The sequence below is a fragment of the Nannospalax galili genome, unplaced genomic scaffold (assembly GCF_000622305.1).
Source record: "Nannospalax galili isolate Female #2095 unplaced genomic scaffold, S.galili_v1.0 scaffold542, whole genome shotgun sequence".
NCBI classification, from domain to species: Eukaryota; Metazoa; Chordata; class Mammalia; order Rodentia; family Spalacidae; genus Nannospalax; species Nannospalax galili.
This window is the reverse complement of record NW_008349083.1, coordinates 1,708,720-1,727,067: the sequence shown is the minus strand read 5'-3', so window position 1 is coordinate 1,727,067 and position 18,348 is coordinate 1,708,720. Positions and strand designations below refer to the sequence as shown.

The window sequence follows — 18,348 nt, the reverse complement described above, 5'->3', positions numbered from 1 at the left end:
TAACAAATACACGGGATTGGAGATGTAAAAATCAAGCAGAGTCTTTACTTTCCAGCCAGCTGGGGTCGACCGGCTTCCCAAGACATGCAAGTCTGGTCAGAACGATCGACCCCCATTCAGTTTCAGATACAGATTATATAGGCCCACATAGTCATTACACAAAAAGCATTCCTCAGCAGACACTTTGATCAAACATCTTCTAAAAGCTATAGTTTCGGTTAAACATCTTTTCCAGGAAGGCTAGATCTGGTGTAAGCCTGGTGCAACTTCCTTCTTTTTGTTCCTTATCGGTTATCTGGTATGTGCAAACAGGCCTACAGGACACATTGTAAATCAACTGAGTCAGGGGTCCAGGGTCCAGGAAGGAGGTTTACAGCACTTCAATTCTTAACATTTCAACTAGGTTAATCATCCATGTGTGGTAGATACAATCAGGCAGAACAGGCAAGCTTAGCAAGTAAATCTAAATCAACATTTTAAACAGAGTTTTCTATCAAAATGCAGAGTTCTTACAGCATTCATCAAGGTATTTCATTTTTTTTTCCCAACATGCACCAGACTGTACGGGTCTCCAATTATAAAAATATACAGGTCCAACTTCCAGTCTTATCTTGGCTTGCAAATCAACAAAGTCAGAGGATGCAGGTTTCAGTCAGGGATGCAACATGTTCCCAGTAGCCCTAAGCTAAAGATCCAGTATAGTGAGTTTGGAGATATTGCTCAGTTAATGCTTGCCTAGCACCCAGGAAGCTCTAGGTTTGATCCCAGTACTGCATAAACCAGGCAAGGTGGCACATACGCACACCCCATCACCGGGAGAGGGAAGTTGGAGGCAGGAAGATCTGAAGTTTCAGGTCATCTTTGGCTACACAACAAGTGTTTGGGGTCAACAAGGTATGAATCAGACCCATCTCAAAACAGCAACAATGAGCTTATGGAGTACTCAAAACTTCCACATAGTTTTTGTAAGGATTTTCAATGGAGAGAAATGATAGTGAGGTAGAGAAGTGAGGAAAAATTCAGAGAGGCAACAATTGTTGGGAAATCCTAGGTAACACAGAAATAAAAGGAGAGGTCAATGAGGTGTCTGCGTTTAAGAGGTACTGGCTGTGTGCTTTTGATATTTTAGGCAGAATGGAAAAATGTATTTCTTTCTGTTGTCAGAAAACAAAGAGTAGTTTTCATTTTAACTTTAAGGAACTGTTTACAGAAAAGGATCTCAGCCAGGAATAAAGTTAGAATGATTGAGCTACTGTGCTTTCGTGAGGAAACAAAACAAGGGGAACCACAAAGAAAGTAGGAAAAGGAAACTCCTAATCTCCGTGGCTCGCTGCATCTCTGAGTCACCCCACCTGATTTAAATAGAATGGAGAGATGGGTATTAGGATATGTGGAAATCAGGACAGTACAGACAGGTCAGTCAGCCCAAGATGACCCATAGACTGTAGACATGGGCTAAGCTTTCTTGGTTCATCGGTGCTCTCATGTAATTCTTTGTATTTTCCAGAATATTCCACACAGAGTAGACCAATAGATGCATGCAAAGTTCATGCTTGATGATTAGAATAAAAATAGACAGAATGAAGGAAACCTCCCCAACTCAAGTTCATATATGAGGCACCAAGCTTCTCAGACATGGATGTGTACTGATTTCATGATGACACCTCTAGATCTCCTAACACTGCTTATATTCTTTGAAGAACACAGGCCTGAGTGATGTGGAGCTCACAGGAACAACTGTTGTGCGTGCCTTACAGGGCGAGCACATTCCTTTGATTCTTATTCCAGCCGTCTACCTTCAAAAACTTTCTAACAAATTACTTTCTCCTTTATTGGTACTCGCTGAGAAATAAGTGCTTATTAAATTCATCAAGAGAACACGTTTTCTAAGATTATAGTGTACTGCGGTTTCTGGTTTAGTTTTGGTTTTCGTATAGCATATATTAGTTTCCTAGGGATACCCAAACAAAATACCATAGACAGGTTGACTGAAATAACAGAATTTATTTTCTCTTGATTCTGGAGGCTAGAGGTCAGAAGTGCTTCCTTAAGAAGTCTTCTCTTTGGTTTGTAGAAGGTTCTCTTCCCCAGTTTCCATAGCTCTTCCTTCTACATAGTTTGTATCCTCCCCCTCAACCCACTGTCGCCACGTTCCATGTTTGTTTGCTTTGTTCGTTGTTGAATGCATGGATGGGTGGGTAACAGATGGTAGATTTTATAATCCTTTGAAGTTCCTGAATAGTTCAGCTAAATAGTCTTAACACTCTAACCTGCGTCTTCTAAATGCAACAGTCAAATGGATTAGGGCTTCATTTTAACCTAATTACCTTTCCCCCTTCTGAGGTACTGCAGGTTAGGACTACAGATGAATTCAAGGTGGAGCCACCATGTAGTTCATGACAGAACTATAGTAGTAGTAGTAGTACAGTAGTTCTGGACTATTATTTACTTGTCTCTTCTGCCAATCCTTACTGTATACTTTGAGTTTGCCACATTCTTCTGAAGGGCAGAGTTACAGACCAGAGAGACAGCTCAGCAGTTCAGAGCACTGGCTGTTCTTACAAAGGACGCAGGTTCAGTTCCTAGCACCCAGATGATGGCTAACAGCTGTCCATAACTCCAGTTCCAGGGGAGCAGATGCTCTTTTCTGGCCTCCGTAAGCATCAGGCATGCATGTGGTTCTCAAACAAACATGTAGCTGAAACACTTATACACATAAAATAAGGAAAGGCAGGAAGGCAGGAAGGGAAAAAGGAAGGAAGGAAGGAAGGAAGGAAGGAAGGAAGGAAGGAAGGAAGGAAGGAGGAAGGCAGGCAGGCAGGCAGGAAATAAATAAATGAAAGAGAGAGAGAAAGAGAGAAAGGAAGGAAGGAAGGAAGGAAGGAAGGAAGGAAGGAAGGAAGGAAGGAAGGAAAGGTAGGAGGAAGGGAGGGAAAGAAGGCAGGAAAGTACAACGGAGAATTAAATCATTTATATCATCAAATCAAACAAGTTATAGAAGATGGAATCATAAAAGAGCAGAACACAGTTCTATTTTTTTCAGAAGCTGAAGACGGTTGGAAGTTTTGGGTTGATATTTTGTCCCTGTTCACAGTGCCACCCTTTCCCCCTGTGGTACATTTTGCAGAGAAAATCACAGGAGCCTTAAAAATTCAAATCTGAACTTGGTGTGGTCCTTCAGTGTAACCTCAGTGATTTAACTCTGTAAACTTCCATTCCTGCCGTGGCTCACCTTCCTGGCCGTGACTCTTTCTGTCTCATGACCTGGGAAAGGCTTCACTTCTTGATTGACCACCCTGTCTACACATGTTCTGCTGGCTTCTGCTTAGTCAGCACTTGGGTGTTGAATGGAGCATTTTTCCTCGAGGATTCCTTCCCTGACCTCCAACCCCAGGATGCTGCCCAATTTAAATGCTATCATTCTGACTCCTATAAAAAATTTTTTCTAATCTTTGTCAAAGAAAATTTATCATAGTAGTATCCAATTCATTGCCTTATTTCTGGATTACACAGTTCTATTCTTTTTAATTGGATGGATGGATGGATGGATGGATAGGAAGAGCACTTTATAATTATCATTCTATGAAGTTCCTAAATAGCTCAGCTCAGTAATCTTAAAACTTTGAGCTTTGAATTTGAATCCTCTGTTGTATTCCTTTGCTGAAAAATCAAATCTTTCATCTCTTTTATTTTGGATTTTGCTTTCCAGATGGGGCCCTGGGTGTAGCCCAGGATGGTCTCTAATCAGGATCCTCCTGTCTCAGCCTTCTGAGATTAGGAGTGTGCCATCATGCCTGCCTGGCCGATCTCTCTGATCCCAATGCTGTATTTCCCAATTTCAGAAAGTGGCAAGTAGATTTAAAAGAAAAACAATGGTTGACTCAAGACCATGGTTCCTTATGTCTAAGAAATAATAAAAAAAAAAAAGCAAGTCTCTCTCTTTTGTGAGCTTCTAGGAACAGATATGTGTTGAATGCTTTCTCCAGGAATCTTAGATTTTTTAAAACTTTATTTATTATTTTAACTTTATGTGTGTAAGTGTATTGCCTGCGTGTCAGTAAGTGCACCTGTGTCATGCAATGCCCATGGAGATCAGAAGAGGCTGTCAGATCCCCTAGGACTGGAGTTATGGACAGTTTTTAGCTGCCATGTAGGTGCTGGAATTCGAAGTTAAAATTTGTGCAGTGTTCTTCCTTTAAAATATTTTTTTTATTTTTAAAGGTTTTATATATTATTTTTATTTTATGTGTATGAGTGTATTGCCTACATGTATATAAGTATAGCCATGCTGTGCAATGCCAGGGGAGATCAGAAGAGGGCATCAGATTCCCCTGGAATTGGAGTTAAGGACAGTTGTTAGATGGTATGTGGGTGCTGGGAATTGAACTCAGGTCCTCTGCGAGAGCAGCCAGTGTTCTTAACTACTGAGCCATCTCTCCAGTTGCAAATGTGTCTGTTCTACTACTGACCCACTAATTCTTCAAGCTGATGACAGGCCATCTGTTAACTGTGTTTATCAGCACTTACATGCCCCTGCAGCCTTCTGATGTTGGAAAAGCATCACTCTGATTCTCAGCATCATCTGGAAGATTTACAGAAACTCAGAATGCAGAGATACTTCATGTAGAGGGTCAATTCGGGACTGGGGAAATGTATCTGTCAGTAAAGTGCTTGCCACACAAACACGAAGACCTGAGCTTGATTTCTAGAACTCACATAAAAACCTCAGATTTGGTGGGCAGTACTTGTAATCCCTCTGTGGTAAGGTAGGTGGAGGCAAAAAGCTCCCTAGGGTTTACTAACCAGCCAGTCTATCTGAATCATGAGCTCTAGGTCCATGAGAGACTGTGTCTCAAAAATACAAGGCGGAGGGCTAGAGAAATAAAAGAGCCCTGAACCACTCTTACGGATGACCTGAGTTTGAATCACACACAGCACACATGTTAGTTGGCCTACAACTGCCTGTAATTCAACTACAGGGAATCCAAAGCCCTTTGGTTTCAGCAGGCACATACACAACCATGGCATGCAGTACACACACACACACACACACACACACACACACAAATAAAAATAATAAAAATAAATCTTTTTAAAAATCAAGGTGTTTGGCACCTGAGGATTGACACCAACCAAGGCTAACATATATCTTCCACACGTACTCTTGCACATACAACTGCACTCGTGTGCACCCCTACCCCCACAGATAAATTTTCTGTTTTAGCACATCCTTGATAACACCTAATCACTGCATCTGATGAGTCCCTTTCATTAGATGTCACTACTGCTCCTGTGGGTACCACACTCTGAGATGACTGCTGTGCTGTCACCCTCTTTGCAGAGGGAGGTGATTCCTGCAGATACTTCTGTCAGACTTCACATCATTTCCTGAGAATGTACTAATGACCAGTCCATCTGCCTGCTTGTTCTTGAGGGAGGAGACCAAGGCTTCTTCTTCCTCGTACCTAGCCCTGTGTCTAAAATGACACCTCACACATCGCAGATCTTCAGCACTTTGTATATGTGTGTGCTTGTTCGTGTATGTAGGTAAATGTATGTGTGTGTGTGTGTGTGTATGTGTGTGTGTGTGTATGTATGTGTGTGTGTATGTGTGTGTGTGTATGTGTGTGTATGTGTGTGTGTGTGTGTGTGTGTGTGTGTGTGTGTGCATGGAGGCCAGAAGACAAACTTAGGTGTCATTCCTTAGGCACCATCCACATTTTTTTGAGACAGGGTCTTCACCGTCCTAGTACTCACCATGTAGCTTAGTTGGCTGGCCAACAATTCTTAGGGTTTCTTCTGTTTTTCGTTCCCCAGCACTAGGATTACAGGTGTGCCCCAACATGCTGGATTTTAACATGGGTGCTGAGACGCCAACTCAAGTCCTCATGGCTGAATGTTAAACACTTTACCAACTGAGCTATTTCTTCATTCCCTCTTGAGAAAATTGTTGATGATTAAATGAAATGCTTCCATTTTTCCTCATAGCAACATACAGCAAGGCAACATGAAATGTCCATGATAAACCACTTCTAAGGGGGAGCAGTGAGGTTTCACAGAAAACATCAGTAGGTTTAGCCCAACACAGCTCATAAATTGCTTCTTCTAAAAACTCAGTGTTGAAGGCATTATCAAAGGAATATGTGCTTTCCATTGGGAGGGCAGCAAGCTTATAATCGTATCTAGAAAGTTGGTGTCTCTTGAGTTTGTGTCTATCTCAACTGATAAAATCTGACTAGTGCTTTCAATAGGTTCTGTTTGTAGTATTATCACAGGTCACTTCTCAACACAGATGTGGTCCTTAGTTTATGTGCAAGATATCTAAAATTCCTTTGACTAGAAAGAAACACCCCCTGTTATTATTTTACTTGCAACGTATACATTAATCTTCTTTGATAACCATCTCTTCAAAGTAAAAGGGGAATATTCATTTTATATTTAAAACACTGAACTTCAAAGCACTGATTTGAATGCCAGTAGGGTACACAGACAATTACAGACTTTTCAAAGTCCCAGAAGCACTAGATAGTGTTTGAAACTGCAGACATTTTTTTTTTCTTTTCTTCTTTAAAAAAAAAAAAAACAAAAAAAAAAACTCTCTTAACTTAAAACAATTTGGTGAGATTCCCTCACTCTCCAGGTGGCATTTTATAGCTATGTCATAAACCTCTAAATACAGAAGTTTATGGTGGGAATGTTGACGGGGAGTGTGGCAGACTGCCTTGCCTGTGAGGGTGAGGATCAGACCCCAACATAAATCAACCAGGATGACGCTGCTGGAGTGCCTCCCAAGCTTCCATTCCCCATTCCCAGAAACATGAGACCATTTGTCCAGCAAAAAATCACACCCGCATGTCATGAGAGAGCAGCAAAGAATGATCCAAGGTGGAGAGGGGATGCGGGTGGGGAGGTGAGCATTCTCCAGGCTTCAGCTCCAACATCTGGGAAGACAGACCCCCTTTAAGAAATGCGTTTACTGTCCCCTAGTGAGCTGAATGGTGTGGGAGACTACTGCACACAGAGACTTTTGTCTTGCTGGCATTTTTCTCTTCAGTACTCTTTATTTGATCCTCATGGAGGCTTCCTCTGAATGACTTTTAACACATGGGGAGCATTGTCCCTCACCTAGTTCTCCTGAATGATCAGGCTTTCTAGATAAGATATTGACTAAAATAAGGCAGTAAGTTATTAAAAAATGGTAGTTTTAGGTAAATACTAGTGGATTAGTAAAGATCCATATGAATAGCAGGTTTAAAATATTCTTTTTGCATTTTCTCCCATCCAAGTACTAACCAGGCTCAGGGTTCTAAGATTAGACAAGATCCAGCAAGTTCAGGCTGGTTTGATTGTAGATGTTCATGTATTTTCGATAAAGAACTTCAAATACCAACATTCTATTGATCTATCATCTAACTGGCTTCTTGTTCTATGCTTTCCCTCACCTCCTGAAACACAATGAAATGCAGAAATTTTGTAAGTTATTAAGAAAATGCCAGTTATTGCTTCGTATGCAAATGTATGATTTCATAAAATGCCTATCAAATCATCAAACCAATCAAATTTTGTTTTTTCTTCGATTATTTTGGTATGCTTTGATTATATCTACTTTGAGTCCATGTTATATTAAAAATTCTTGCCTTGTATTTCTGGCAACACGTTTGCAATTAGTATCTGGGGCACATGGAACCAGGAAATCAAATGTAACCAAAGTAAATTTCTCAAGGGTGAATTTACTGATTAGTAATCTCCCCTTTAAAGCCCTGCCTCTGCTAAAACAGGTTACAATTGTGTTCGCTGACACTGGCTGAACAAGGCTGTATTTCATCTGATAATTTCAATGATTTTTCCGGTTGCTGGAGAGATGGACAGACGCTATCCACCAGAGAATGTCTCCTGGGGCTGTTCCCATCCCAGCTCTATCATCCCTGCATGCCTCGCCTTCACTTTACTCTGCTGCTTCCTGTTTCCTACCTGTACATTATTCTCTCACCCTCAAGAACTTATGATTGTGGGTAGAGAAGATGGAAGAATCTGTTTTTCCCTCTGTGTATCCAGAACCCCGGGCTTTAAAGCAATTGAAACCAACCAACTAGTTGTCTCGATCCAAGAAACATAGCTCTCTTCTCAAAGATTAAAGTTAGTTAATTCTTGATCCAAATATGAGTGACCATGGCCCAGGAACACAGATTCAGGTTACCCAAAATGCTGTGTTCCAACATAGTAACAGTTTCATGAAGATTTTATCAGAACAGAACAAAGAAAATCATAAATCAAGACACTTTTCAAATACATTGATGGAAACCTCAGGTGGCTGAGTTCTAGCAAAGCGAGGATCCTCTGCTATGGCCTTCAGATGCTGATGACATCCTGAGCCTTTCAGTTGGTGGAAGCTGGTGATAGGCTAAGTTAATATAGTCCAAAAGTTTTCACCTGATAGTGCGAGTGCTGTGAGGTCAGACACAGATGTAGGGAAGGACTAGCTATTAAGGTGACTAAAGACAGCCCAAGATAAATTGAAATTAGGCTCGGGGCCTTCAGTATTCCAACCTCTTCACAATCATTGAAGTTCTAGTCAATCAACTTTGGAGAAGATTCACAGAAAATGGGGCCTTTTTTCTGGGAAATCTCATTCATAAGGTTAACCAACCGATCAATAAAGTAAATAGCATCACAAAATTTGTTAATGTGAACTATCCCGGACTCAGAACTTTATATCTTTATAACAAACTATAGAAGGGAGAACAGCAGGTTGATTGATATATTTTTATAAAACTATGTTTTTACTTTAAAAGTTCGTTCTTGGTGGGATGAAAAGACAGTTCTGAAAAATCATGCATTTGTGTGGAACTAAATTTGGTGTATTGAATTTCCAGATTGGAAATTTGGGTCATTTGGTAGGTACAGGACCTGGAAATCCTTCACCTTCCACCTGTATGGCTCTTGGGGTAGCCACAAAATTATGGAGTTTTCAGGGTATCAAGTGGCTTCTGGCCAGTAGAGAACACAGACTTGGAAATAAAACCTGTTATAATTTGGATCGTAAACTTGACTCATTTTTTATTTACTTTTTAATTTTTGAGTGTTTTGTCTGCATGTATAATAACTGCACCTGTGTTGGGAAATGACCATGGAGGCCAGATGAGGGTGTCAGATCCCTTGGAACTGGACTAAGAAGCAGTTTTGAGCTACCTAGCATGCTGGGAACCTAACCCAGGTCCTCGGTAGGAGAGGAGTAGCCAGTGCTATTAAACTCTGAACCGTCTCTCCAGCCCCTTCACTTTTACTTTGTGTATCTCTAGGTGCCCAGCTTTCTGTGCATTCTTCTGACTCTTTTATCCTCTACATCTTTGTGGCAGTAACCATCATTTTTTATGGGTTAGAGATAATTTTGTTTTTATCACAGTTCTGTACCTCTTATCTTCCTTCTTGGGTCAGTTACTTAAATACTCTGAGCCTTTTCCTGATACATAGAATATATGTATTCATTCACTTATTTAGTTCATCTGATAAAAATGCCTTGGGTTGTACTAAATGCCAGCAACTCTTTTTAATGCAGTTATATTGAGATGCACTGGAACAGAAAATGCCTGCTTTGGTCAACTGATATTTTATTGGATTGTAGAAATGAAAATAAATATATGATAAATAGTCAAATATCAAATAATATCAAATCACTACAAGGTTGCAAAATCGAGATAAACGTAAACATATGATGCAGAATGTGGGACCTGAGGGCAGGGCAGAAAAGTTCTCTGAATAGGGAAAATTTAAATGGATATAAAAATGGTAAGAATGAATCTCTTGGCGTGGGAAAGAAAAGGAAATAAAGGGTCTAGGCTGGGGTCAAATTTGTCATCTTTTGGACAATGCAAAGAGTTATTAGACCACAGAGCAAGAGAAGGAAAGAGAGAGAGAGAGAGAGAGAGAGAGACAGAGAGAGAGAGAGAGAGAGAGAGAGAGGAAATTGTGGTTCAAAGAAATTAGTTAAAAGGCTATTAGTCTTAAGTCTCATAATAATAGTTTCCTAATTCATTACATGACGGAACTTTTAGGGTTGATTTGTAGATCAATCCTAGAGCATTATACATGGTAGACAAGTGCTCTACCACTGAGTTACATTCCAAGCCCCCTTTCCACTTTAAGATAGGCTCTCACTAAGCCAGACTAGCTTTGAGTTCACTCTAAAGCCCAGGTAAACCTTGAACTTTCAATCCTCCATCTTGACTTCTCCATTAGTCAGTTATTACAGGCAATCAAGACTTTTAAAAGACAAATACAACTAGATTTATATTTATTTGTTTTCTTTCCCATTATACAGATGAAGAACAGGAGAACATGGTTAGAAGCTTTCCAAACAACTGGGAACACAGAAGCCTGCCCTAGAACCAGGCTCTCTTGTCTCTACACTCAGATGCTTATTTAGAAGAGAGAAAGTCATTGTGGTTCTATTTTTCCCATGTATTTAACCAGAACTCCCTTTGGAAATCAAATTGTCCTTTGTGTCTGGACATCCAGTTAGATGAATATGCCTCTAGAGAAAAGTGCCACATAGGGCATAGGTAGTCGGGTAAGCTAAGGGACAGAGATGGTTTCCACATCAAGTGGAAGGAAAACTTAATTTTTTCCTGTTTTCTTCTTGAAACACACATCTCCTGTTTTGTTTTGTAACATTGAGAAAGGTGCTGGGAATGGATAAAGCATATTTTTAACCCAAATGATTCCACTTAGGAAACTAGGATGAAAGTAATTTACAGAAGTGTCTGTGGGGTCACAGTAATTGACAAAGTGATGCTGAGATGTCAAGAAAGGATCAGTAGCAGCAGAAAACTATTAATCACCTGTGGGACACAGGAACAGGTAGAGCTCAGTAGGGGCTGTGTAGACAGGGGTGGGATGCAATCCCTGTTGCACAGATACAGGGCTGAAACAGGCAGAAAAGGAAGAAGATTCATCTACAGTGTGTGTGTGTGTGTGTGTGTGTGTGTGTGTGTGTGTGTGTGTGCCCCAGAGCATGTGTAGAGGTCAAAGGATAACTTTTAGGAATTGGTTTTCTCCTTCCATCTTGTTGAGGCAGAGTCTCGTTTTTTTCTGCTGATCTCTGTATGTCAGGCTAGATAGATGGTCCCTGTCTCCACCTCTCATCTCACTGTGCAAGTGCTGGGGTTACATATACCCATTTGACGGGTGGCAGATAAAAGGACCAAGATGATACAGCCTGTGGAAAAGTCACTTCTATGGGAAAAGAGCAGGCCAGAGAAATATTAGAGAGGGCCAAATAAAAGAATAGTGATGAACAATGGGAGTTCTGCCTTAGGACTGGGTGTCTCTACAGGTTTATGGCAATGAAGGAAAGCTAAATGGCTTTGCTTAACCAAAGCCAGTGCTCTTCAACTCTGGTCTAAAGTCATTGGTTTTTCATGGCACTGATCACAGGCTTTTCTTACAAAGCCATTCGCCAATTCTATGACATCAACTGCATGTCTTATAGTTCGTTTGATTCTGACACCAATGGCCTGGAATTATCACCACTTTTCATAAGTAGAAGGACTCAATCTCATGCCTGTCTGTTTAGTTGAAGGTATTTGGTGTATAGTCCAGAGCAATAATTTCAACTTTCATACTACAGTTGTCTGGTTAGCTTTGCCATCTTTATGTCTGAGACTCAAGTTCAAATAATTGCATAACAAACTTCTGGGTGGCATGAGATACTGACATTAGAAAATGGTGCCCTGGTAGTATTCATATGCAGTGATTCTTTTTTTTTTTGTCTTTTTGAGACAGGGTCTCCCTGTAGCCCCAGCTGTCCTGGAACTCACTATGTAGACCTGTTTATTTATCTATTTACTTATGTCTTTATTATTTTTGAGACAGGGTCTTGTGTAGTTCATGCTGGCTTCAAACTCACTATGTAGACAAGGTTGAAGACTTTAAAAATTTTGAAATATGTTTGCATGTACAGAAAAGTTGTAAAGATAATAAAGGTCAGTCAGTTTCCCCATTGCTAACATCTTATATTAATGTGGGAAACTTGTCCAGATTAGGAAAGTTCAGGCCTGGGAAGATGGCTCAGTTGAGTAAAGTGCTTGTCAAACAAGCACAGAGACCTGAGTTTTGAGCCCATGCATCCATGTCAAAAGCCTGATGCAGTGGCTTGTGACTGTAATCCCAGCACAAGGGAGGTAGAAACAGGAGGCTCCCTTGACTTGCTAGCCAGCCAATCCTGCCAAATTGGTGAGCCCCAGATTCAATGAGAGACCCTATCTGGAAAAGTAATGCGAAGAAAGGTTGAGAAAGAAACTTGACATCAACCTCTGGGCTCTACAGGCATTTACTACCCCCCACCACGACCACCACCACAGTTCTTATGCTGACTTACCATCTCAGGCTGGGTAAATCTGCAATCTTTATCACACCTAGCCTCTGCTAACTAGAGATATAAGTTTTAATGGTTGCATATAGCCTGATATGGTATGACAAGGGCACTTCACCCCAGGGACATTGTTTCCAGAAGTCTGCTTGTGATACAGGTCCTACTATGGGGCAAATTCAGGTCTGGAGATATTTTGATTGACACAGGCTCTGTACAATCCAAAGAGATTAAAGAAATCTGGAGAAACTGTCACAGACCTGATGAAAAGGGACAACTCAGAGCAACATGACACCATGGACTAGATCCTGGGGCAGAAAGACTATTAAAGAAAAATAGATGGGATCCAAACAGAGTCTGGAGTTGAGTTTATAAAATACCAATGCCAGTTTGTTGGGCGGGCTGTTTTATTTAAAACTGGCCGAGCATCCTAAGGATGACCTCGAGTAACACAGTTTCTGTGTATTAGCTATAACTCCATTTCTAAGAGGAATGTGTTGTGCTACTCATCATCAAGACGTGTTGGTTTGTGCAAAGGGGGATGGCAGGGAGGCCACTCTTCTTGATGTTTGATATTTCTGACAATTGTGTCTTAAGACTGTCAGGCAAGACTAGAAGAAACTCGCCTAAGTTGCCAACCAGCCTAACCTACTTGGTGAGTTCCAGGCCAGTGAGAGATTCTGTCTCAAAGGAAAAAGGTAGTTGATGTTTGAGGAATGATAGATATTTGAGTCTCTCCTCTGGTCTCCACATTCACACCCACACATGTACACATACACATAACTAACTAAATAAATCATAAACAAGCCTATCCTCCAGACTCATCATTATGTTTTTGTGTTCTAATAAGTTAAGATGCAAATGATGCAATTTGTTTTTGCAGTGCCAGAGAGAGTACATGTTTTTGTAGTTAAAATTCTTCTGATAGCTTTGACTGTTTGCATAAATCTAACCAAAAATGAGGATGCTTGTCTTGCAAAGTTGAGTTTTCCAAGTCACCAATAATTTATCCAGCACTTGTGATTGCAAAGCCACAAGTATTTCGAAACAGTGGAAACCTCTAATTAACCATACTGTGTGACAGACTGAATTTGTTTTTAAATCCATGGTTCATGATGCTTGGATCCTTCAGATCATAGACTGAGAGATTCTCTGTTGAAGTTAGTGAGGTAAGCTGAAAATGGTTTTCCAGGAGACTTTTCTTCCTCTGCATGTTAAGCCTGACCCAGAGCATTCTATTAGTATTGGATCTGGCTCTCATCTGATGTAATTTGCCTGTGGAAATTGTATTGGCTGTGAAATCAGCACCTCTTTAGTAGCTGCTGTTTCAAAAAGAAAAAGGTGAAGAAATACAATGCACTGATATGTTTCAAATGACTGAAGGCAGTCACTGCTAATCACGAGACAAGAAAGTCAAACAGGACCTTGAAATGTGTATTTATATTTTAACAACACACCTAACAGAAAACCTTGAAGCTTTATACAAGCCCTGTAAGAGCCTAGTTAATGCATTGTTAGGTAAATGGTTGGCCTGATATGGGAGCTGTTCTGAGGGGCATCGGGGGTTCAGATACTGCCTGGAAGAATAAATGCACTGTAGTGATTCCGGCTGGTCTGAAAGGGACTTAGCAAAAAAGGTGCTGCGTCTGCTGCTGTCTTTCAGAGGCACTTGATAATATTTGTGTCAGTTTCAATGGAGACGTGAGCCAGATTTCAGATAGCTTGAACTGGTGACTTCACAGAGCAGTTAATTGTGAAACTAGAGAAGAAAATAGGAGTGCTCTGGCTAAGACAGCTATTCACCTAGGGTCTCACTTTTGTTCTGTTTCCAGAACGTTGCCTTTCTCCTTTGGCAGCTCCTGGAGTCCCAGGCCATCATTGCTGGGACTGTTTCTCCTGTTCGCCCTGGGTATTCAAATGAAATTGTCACTGCTGGGTGGTACAACATAGCATGTATTGACACGAAGTGCTGGCAGCTACAGAAAACAGACTTTTATTGCATTTATTCTTTCAAAGGAGAGTCTCTAATGGCTCACAGCAGACACTCACTTAGTTAGATGTGAATGAACCCAAAGTGAGCAATCTACGCTGCTGTCTTTGTGTTCCTAGAAAGATATCCCATCAGGCTGTTACAGCTGTAAAACAGTGTTAAGATGATTGTGTTTAGAATCCAGACGGGAAGGTTCCAGGCTTTCAAACCCAGAGTAAAAATACCGTAGGTGCGCCGAGTTTCTTTTTTAGCTTGCTCTGTGTTCCCTAAAACAGCGCTTGTGTCTACTAACCTTTAGCTAGTTTTGATCTTCATTTAGAATTCGATGTCATTTCAGCACAAAGAGAAAGGGTTTGATTTGTGGGACTTCTGCAAGCAAGCTTCAGTCTCCATTGTCTTTGATCTCGGTGAGCACCCAGAGAGACTTGGAGCAGAGAGGGACTCAAGGCATAAGCTTTCCATCTTTTAACTCCTGGAATAAAAATTCTGTAATGTAGCATCTGTGGGACTTCAGGGCTTCCATTTCCTCTCCCATTCACGCTTGTGCTGGGAGGCAGTTATTTTCCCTAAAAGACAGCAGATCATAGGCCCTGTGGGAAGACAGGAAGATGGAATTAGAATTCTTTTGTTCCTAGAAAAGGAAGTTTCCTACTTCAAAAAATTATAGGAATTGGAAAACATATGGTTAAAGTTTCCATTATAAAAGAAAACATAGTTTGGAAAATTGTACTTATTGCTCTTAAATTTTTGGAATGAGGAAAATTATATAACTTGCTTTTCTTATCCTAAAATCTTATGATTTGGGGGTACTTGTGATTAAGTAATGAATGAAATGTCATATTTCCTTTTTAAAATTTTTCATTTATGGGGCTGCAGAGATGCTTCAGTGCTCAAAAGCACTTGCTGCTCTTCCAGAGGACCCCACACCTACATTGGGCAGCTCACAATTGCCTGTAACTACAAGTCCAAGGGACGTCCTCGTCTGGCCTCTATGGATACCCACACACATGTGCACATACACACATGGAAAATACACACATAAGGAATAAACTCTATGCAAATGAAGGTCAGATACGATTCAGCACTTGAGAAGTCTTGCAGATGTACTTGAGATGTGGGTACACTGAAGGCTGTATGATGATTGGAGGTTCAAAGTGATTCCTTCTTACACTGTCTTTGAGATGTTGAGGTTTTGCACAAAACATAGTTCAGGAATATTGTTATCTAATATTAAAAAGAAAGAGTGTCCAAAATTCTAAACTGAAAAAAAGTATAGGTTTGTGAGTTTTTATCGCACATGTAGGATGCCAAACAACTCTCTCTGGATATCTTGCACACACTGACTTTTTGATAAAAGGGCCACACTGTTGATACATGCGCCACTGTGCTAATCACTACAGGTTGTAAGCTGTTCAAACAAACGTCTCTTCAACTTGTTTTGTGGAGTCTTCAGGAGTGTGGCTAAGTTGTTATAGCTCAGGCTTTAATGACATTGATTCAGAATCTGACTCAACGACTCAACCCTGTATTGGAGAGGTAGTTTATCTCTTCCAGCCACCATGCCCTCGTTGATATGACCAGCCTTTCAGAGTTGTTAATTCATTCATTCCGTAGACATCTATTGAACACTTTCAACTGCCAAGCAGTAAGTGAGACCGTCTCAGGCTAGCTGGGAAACCACCCGGGAAGCTACAGAGGGATGATGTTTGCGGTATGATGACCTTGCAAAGTCCCCCATCAGCTTGGCTGTTGTGGCCATGGCAACAGATGACAATTCATGTACATTCATCAGGTCAACCCCTTTTATCACTTTCTTATTTCTGCTTCTTGCTTTCTTGCTTATTTTTCATAAGAACGATTTGGCAAAAGTCTATAATCTGAAGTTCACCTTTTATTTTTTTCCAGAATGGAGTCTACTGAAAAATGTGAAGTGGTGATTCAGCATTTTAATGGAAAATATCTGAAAACACCACCAGGCATCCCAGGTAAGAAATACCATTAAGTCACTAAAAAAGGCTTAAACTTATGGCTCTCATTAAATCCATTTACACAATAAAGCCTATTGTTGGTCACTGGAAATGGAGGTTTGGTGTTATAAATGTGGATTAATAATTTCCTTTTTTATTTGTATTATGTGTGTGCCAAGTGTGATATGTGCACTGTATGCACATGTGCACATGTGTGTGGCGTGTGTATGGGGTGTGTGTAGGTATGCATACCTATACAATCACATGAGGAGGCATGAGGAAGACATTGGTTATTCCTCATTCCCTTCAGATAGGGTCTCTCACTGAACCTGAAACTTGCCTTTTTGGTTATGCTTGATGGCCAGCAACCTCCAGGGATCCACATGTCTCCACCTCCCAATGCTGGGTATGCACAGCCATGCCTGGCTTTTCCATGGCTATTGAGGATTTGAACTCCGGTCCCCATGCTTGTACATCAAGCACTTTCCCACCGTGCCATCTCCCCAGCCCATAAATATGTGTATTTAAACACATTTAAACAAGTCATCCTTCACAAAAATTTCTTGGTGATTCTTCATCGGCCTTTGTTTGAAACTCTACTCCTAATTCCCGAAGTGGATTAGAAGAAAAACAGATAAAGAATGCTCTTGAGATGAGGGACGCTTTTGACTCCCATCATCAATGTCGAATCCTTCATCTGCAGTTTGTTAAGTGGCTGCAAGTGATATTCACAGTAGATTTTACAGACTCATGCCATACCTGGGTCACTCATTTCCAGTTCTGACAAGAAAATGTGGAAAGAAAAGTAAGCATTTAGAAATGTTATCGCCATTTGGCCGTCATGACATCTGAATGAATAGTTTTATATTTCACAATAACGCAAGTCGCAGATTGGGGAAATTATTAAGGATGCCAATCTAGGCTATCCCATAGCACTTTGTATTTTCTGAAGGCAGGATTCTTAAGGATTTATATACATTATAAAATATCACTTTATGTTATTCAGAACTATATTCAGCATGAAAGAATGAAATGTATCATGGCTACCAAAGTTAGGAATGCCTTAACTTGCTTTAATCTGCCTGTAGAATGCAAGGAAGGTAGTTGATGTTAGTAACTGACACTGAAAATATATTTCATTAGAACTGGGCATGGTGGCACATATCTGTCATCCTAGCACTTGAGAGGTGGAGGCAGGAGGATCAGGAGTTCAAGGTCATCCTCAGCCACGAAATGAGTTTGAGGACACTGTAGGCTACTTGAGACTGTTTCAAAACAAAAAAAGTATCTTATTAATGCATTACTAATTAAGACTGAAGCACTATCCTAAGAAAAACTACATTGTACAAAGAGCTGTCCAAATAGTGAATGTTCGTTTATCCATGGTTCTTTTGATGATGACACTTGGTGGGGAAAATGCACACACATAGGTATATTATTTTATATTCTGGGTTTCAACAGTTTATGCTACATTTGCCATTGAAACCCAATAGAAATTTTGGAAATTTGGCTTTTCAGTTCCTCAAAATAGATTGAAGTTACATAGAAGGAAAGTGTGAACAAAAGGAGAAATATTCTTGGTGGAGAGGTCAAAGGTTTTGTGATGACTTGGTTGGTTGGGAGATGGGAAAGTCAAAAAAGCAGGAAGAAGACCCTTTCTAAGGACACTTCAATGATGAGGAAAACGCAATGTTTCTGATCAGTAGCTAAGGAGTGTGCTTACAGCAAAGGCTGTGCCTTGATTTGGTTAGCTTCCACCTAGAACATCCCCTAGGAGCTGACTGTATTCTGATCAAATTGGAGACATATGGTGTTGTTAAGAAAGAAGTTAACAGTTTTCATCACAGTATGTAAGCTGCCCTTGCATTTTAGGAGAAAACTCTGCTTTTTTTCCCCCTTTTAGCATAAATAGACATTTTAAGACATTCTGCTCAAACCTGTCTTTTGAATAGAGGAGTTGTGCTGTTTCGAATTTCCTCTTATTATTTGTGTGTGTGTGTGTGTGTGTGGTGTGTGTGTGTGTG

At 40.5% G+C, this 18,348-nt stretch overlaps 1 protein-coding gene across 9 annotated transcripts in view; it reads left to right on the top strand.

The window, feature by feature from the left end:
- The window catches only part of Rbms3 (RNA binding motif single stranded interacting protein 3), a 982,465-nt gene that overhangs the window by 677,084 nt on the left and 287,033 nt on the right, over positions 1-18,348 (top strand). For all 9 annotated transcript variants that reach the window (XM_008846470.3, XM_017801456.2, XM_029570082.1 and 6 more), the window contains exon 6: positions 16,263-16,342. In XM_008846470.3, the coding sequence (XP_008844692.2) occupies positions 16,263-16,342 (80 nt within the window). The remainder of the gene's footprint in view (positions 1-16,262; positions 16,343-18,348) is intronic.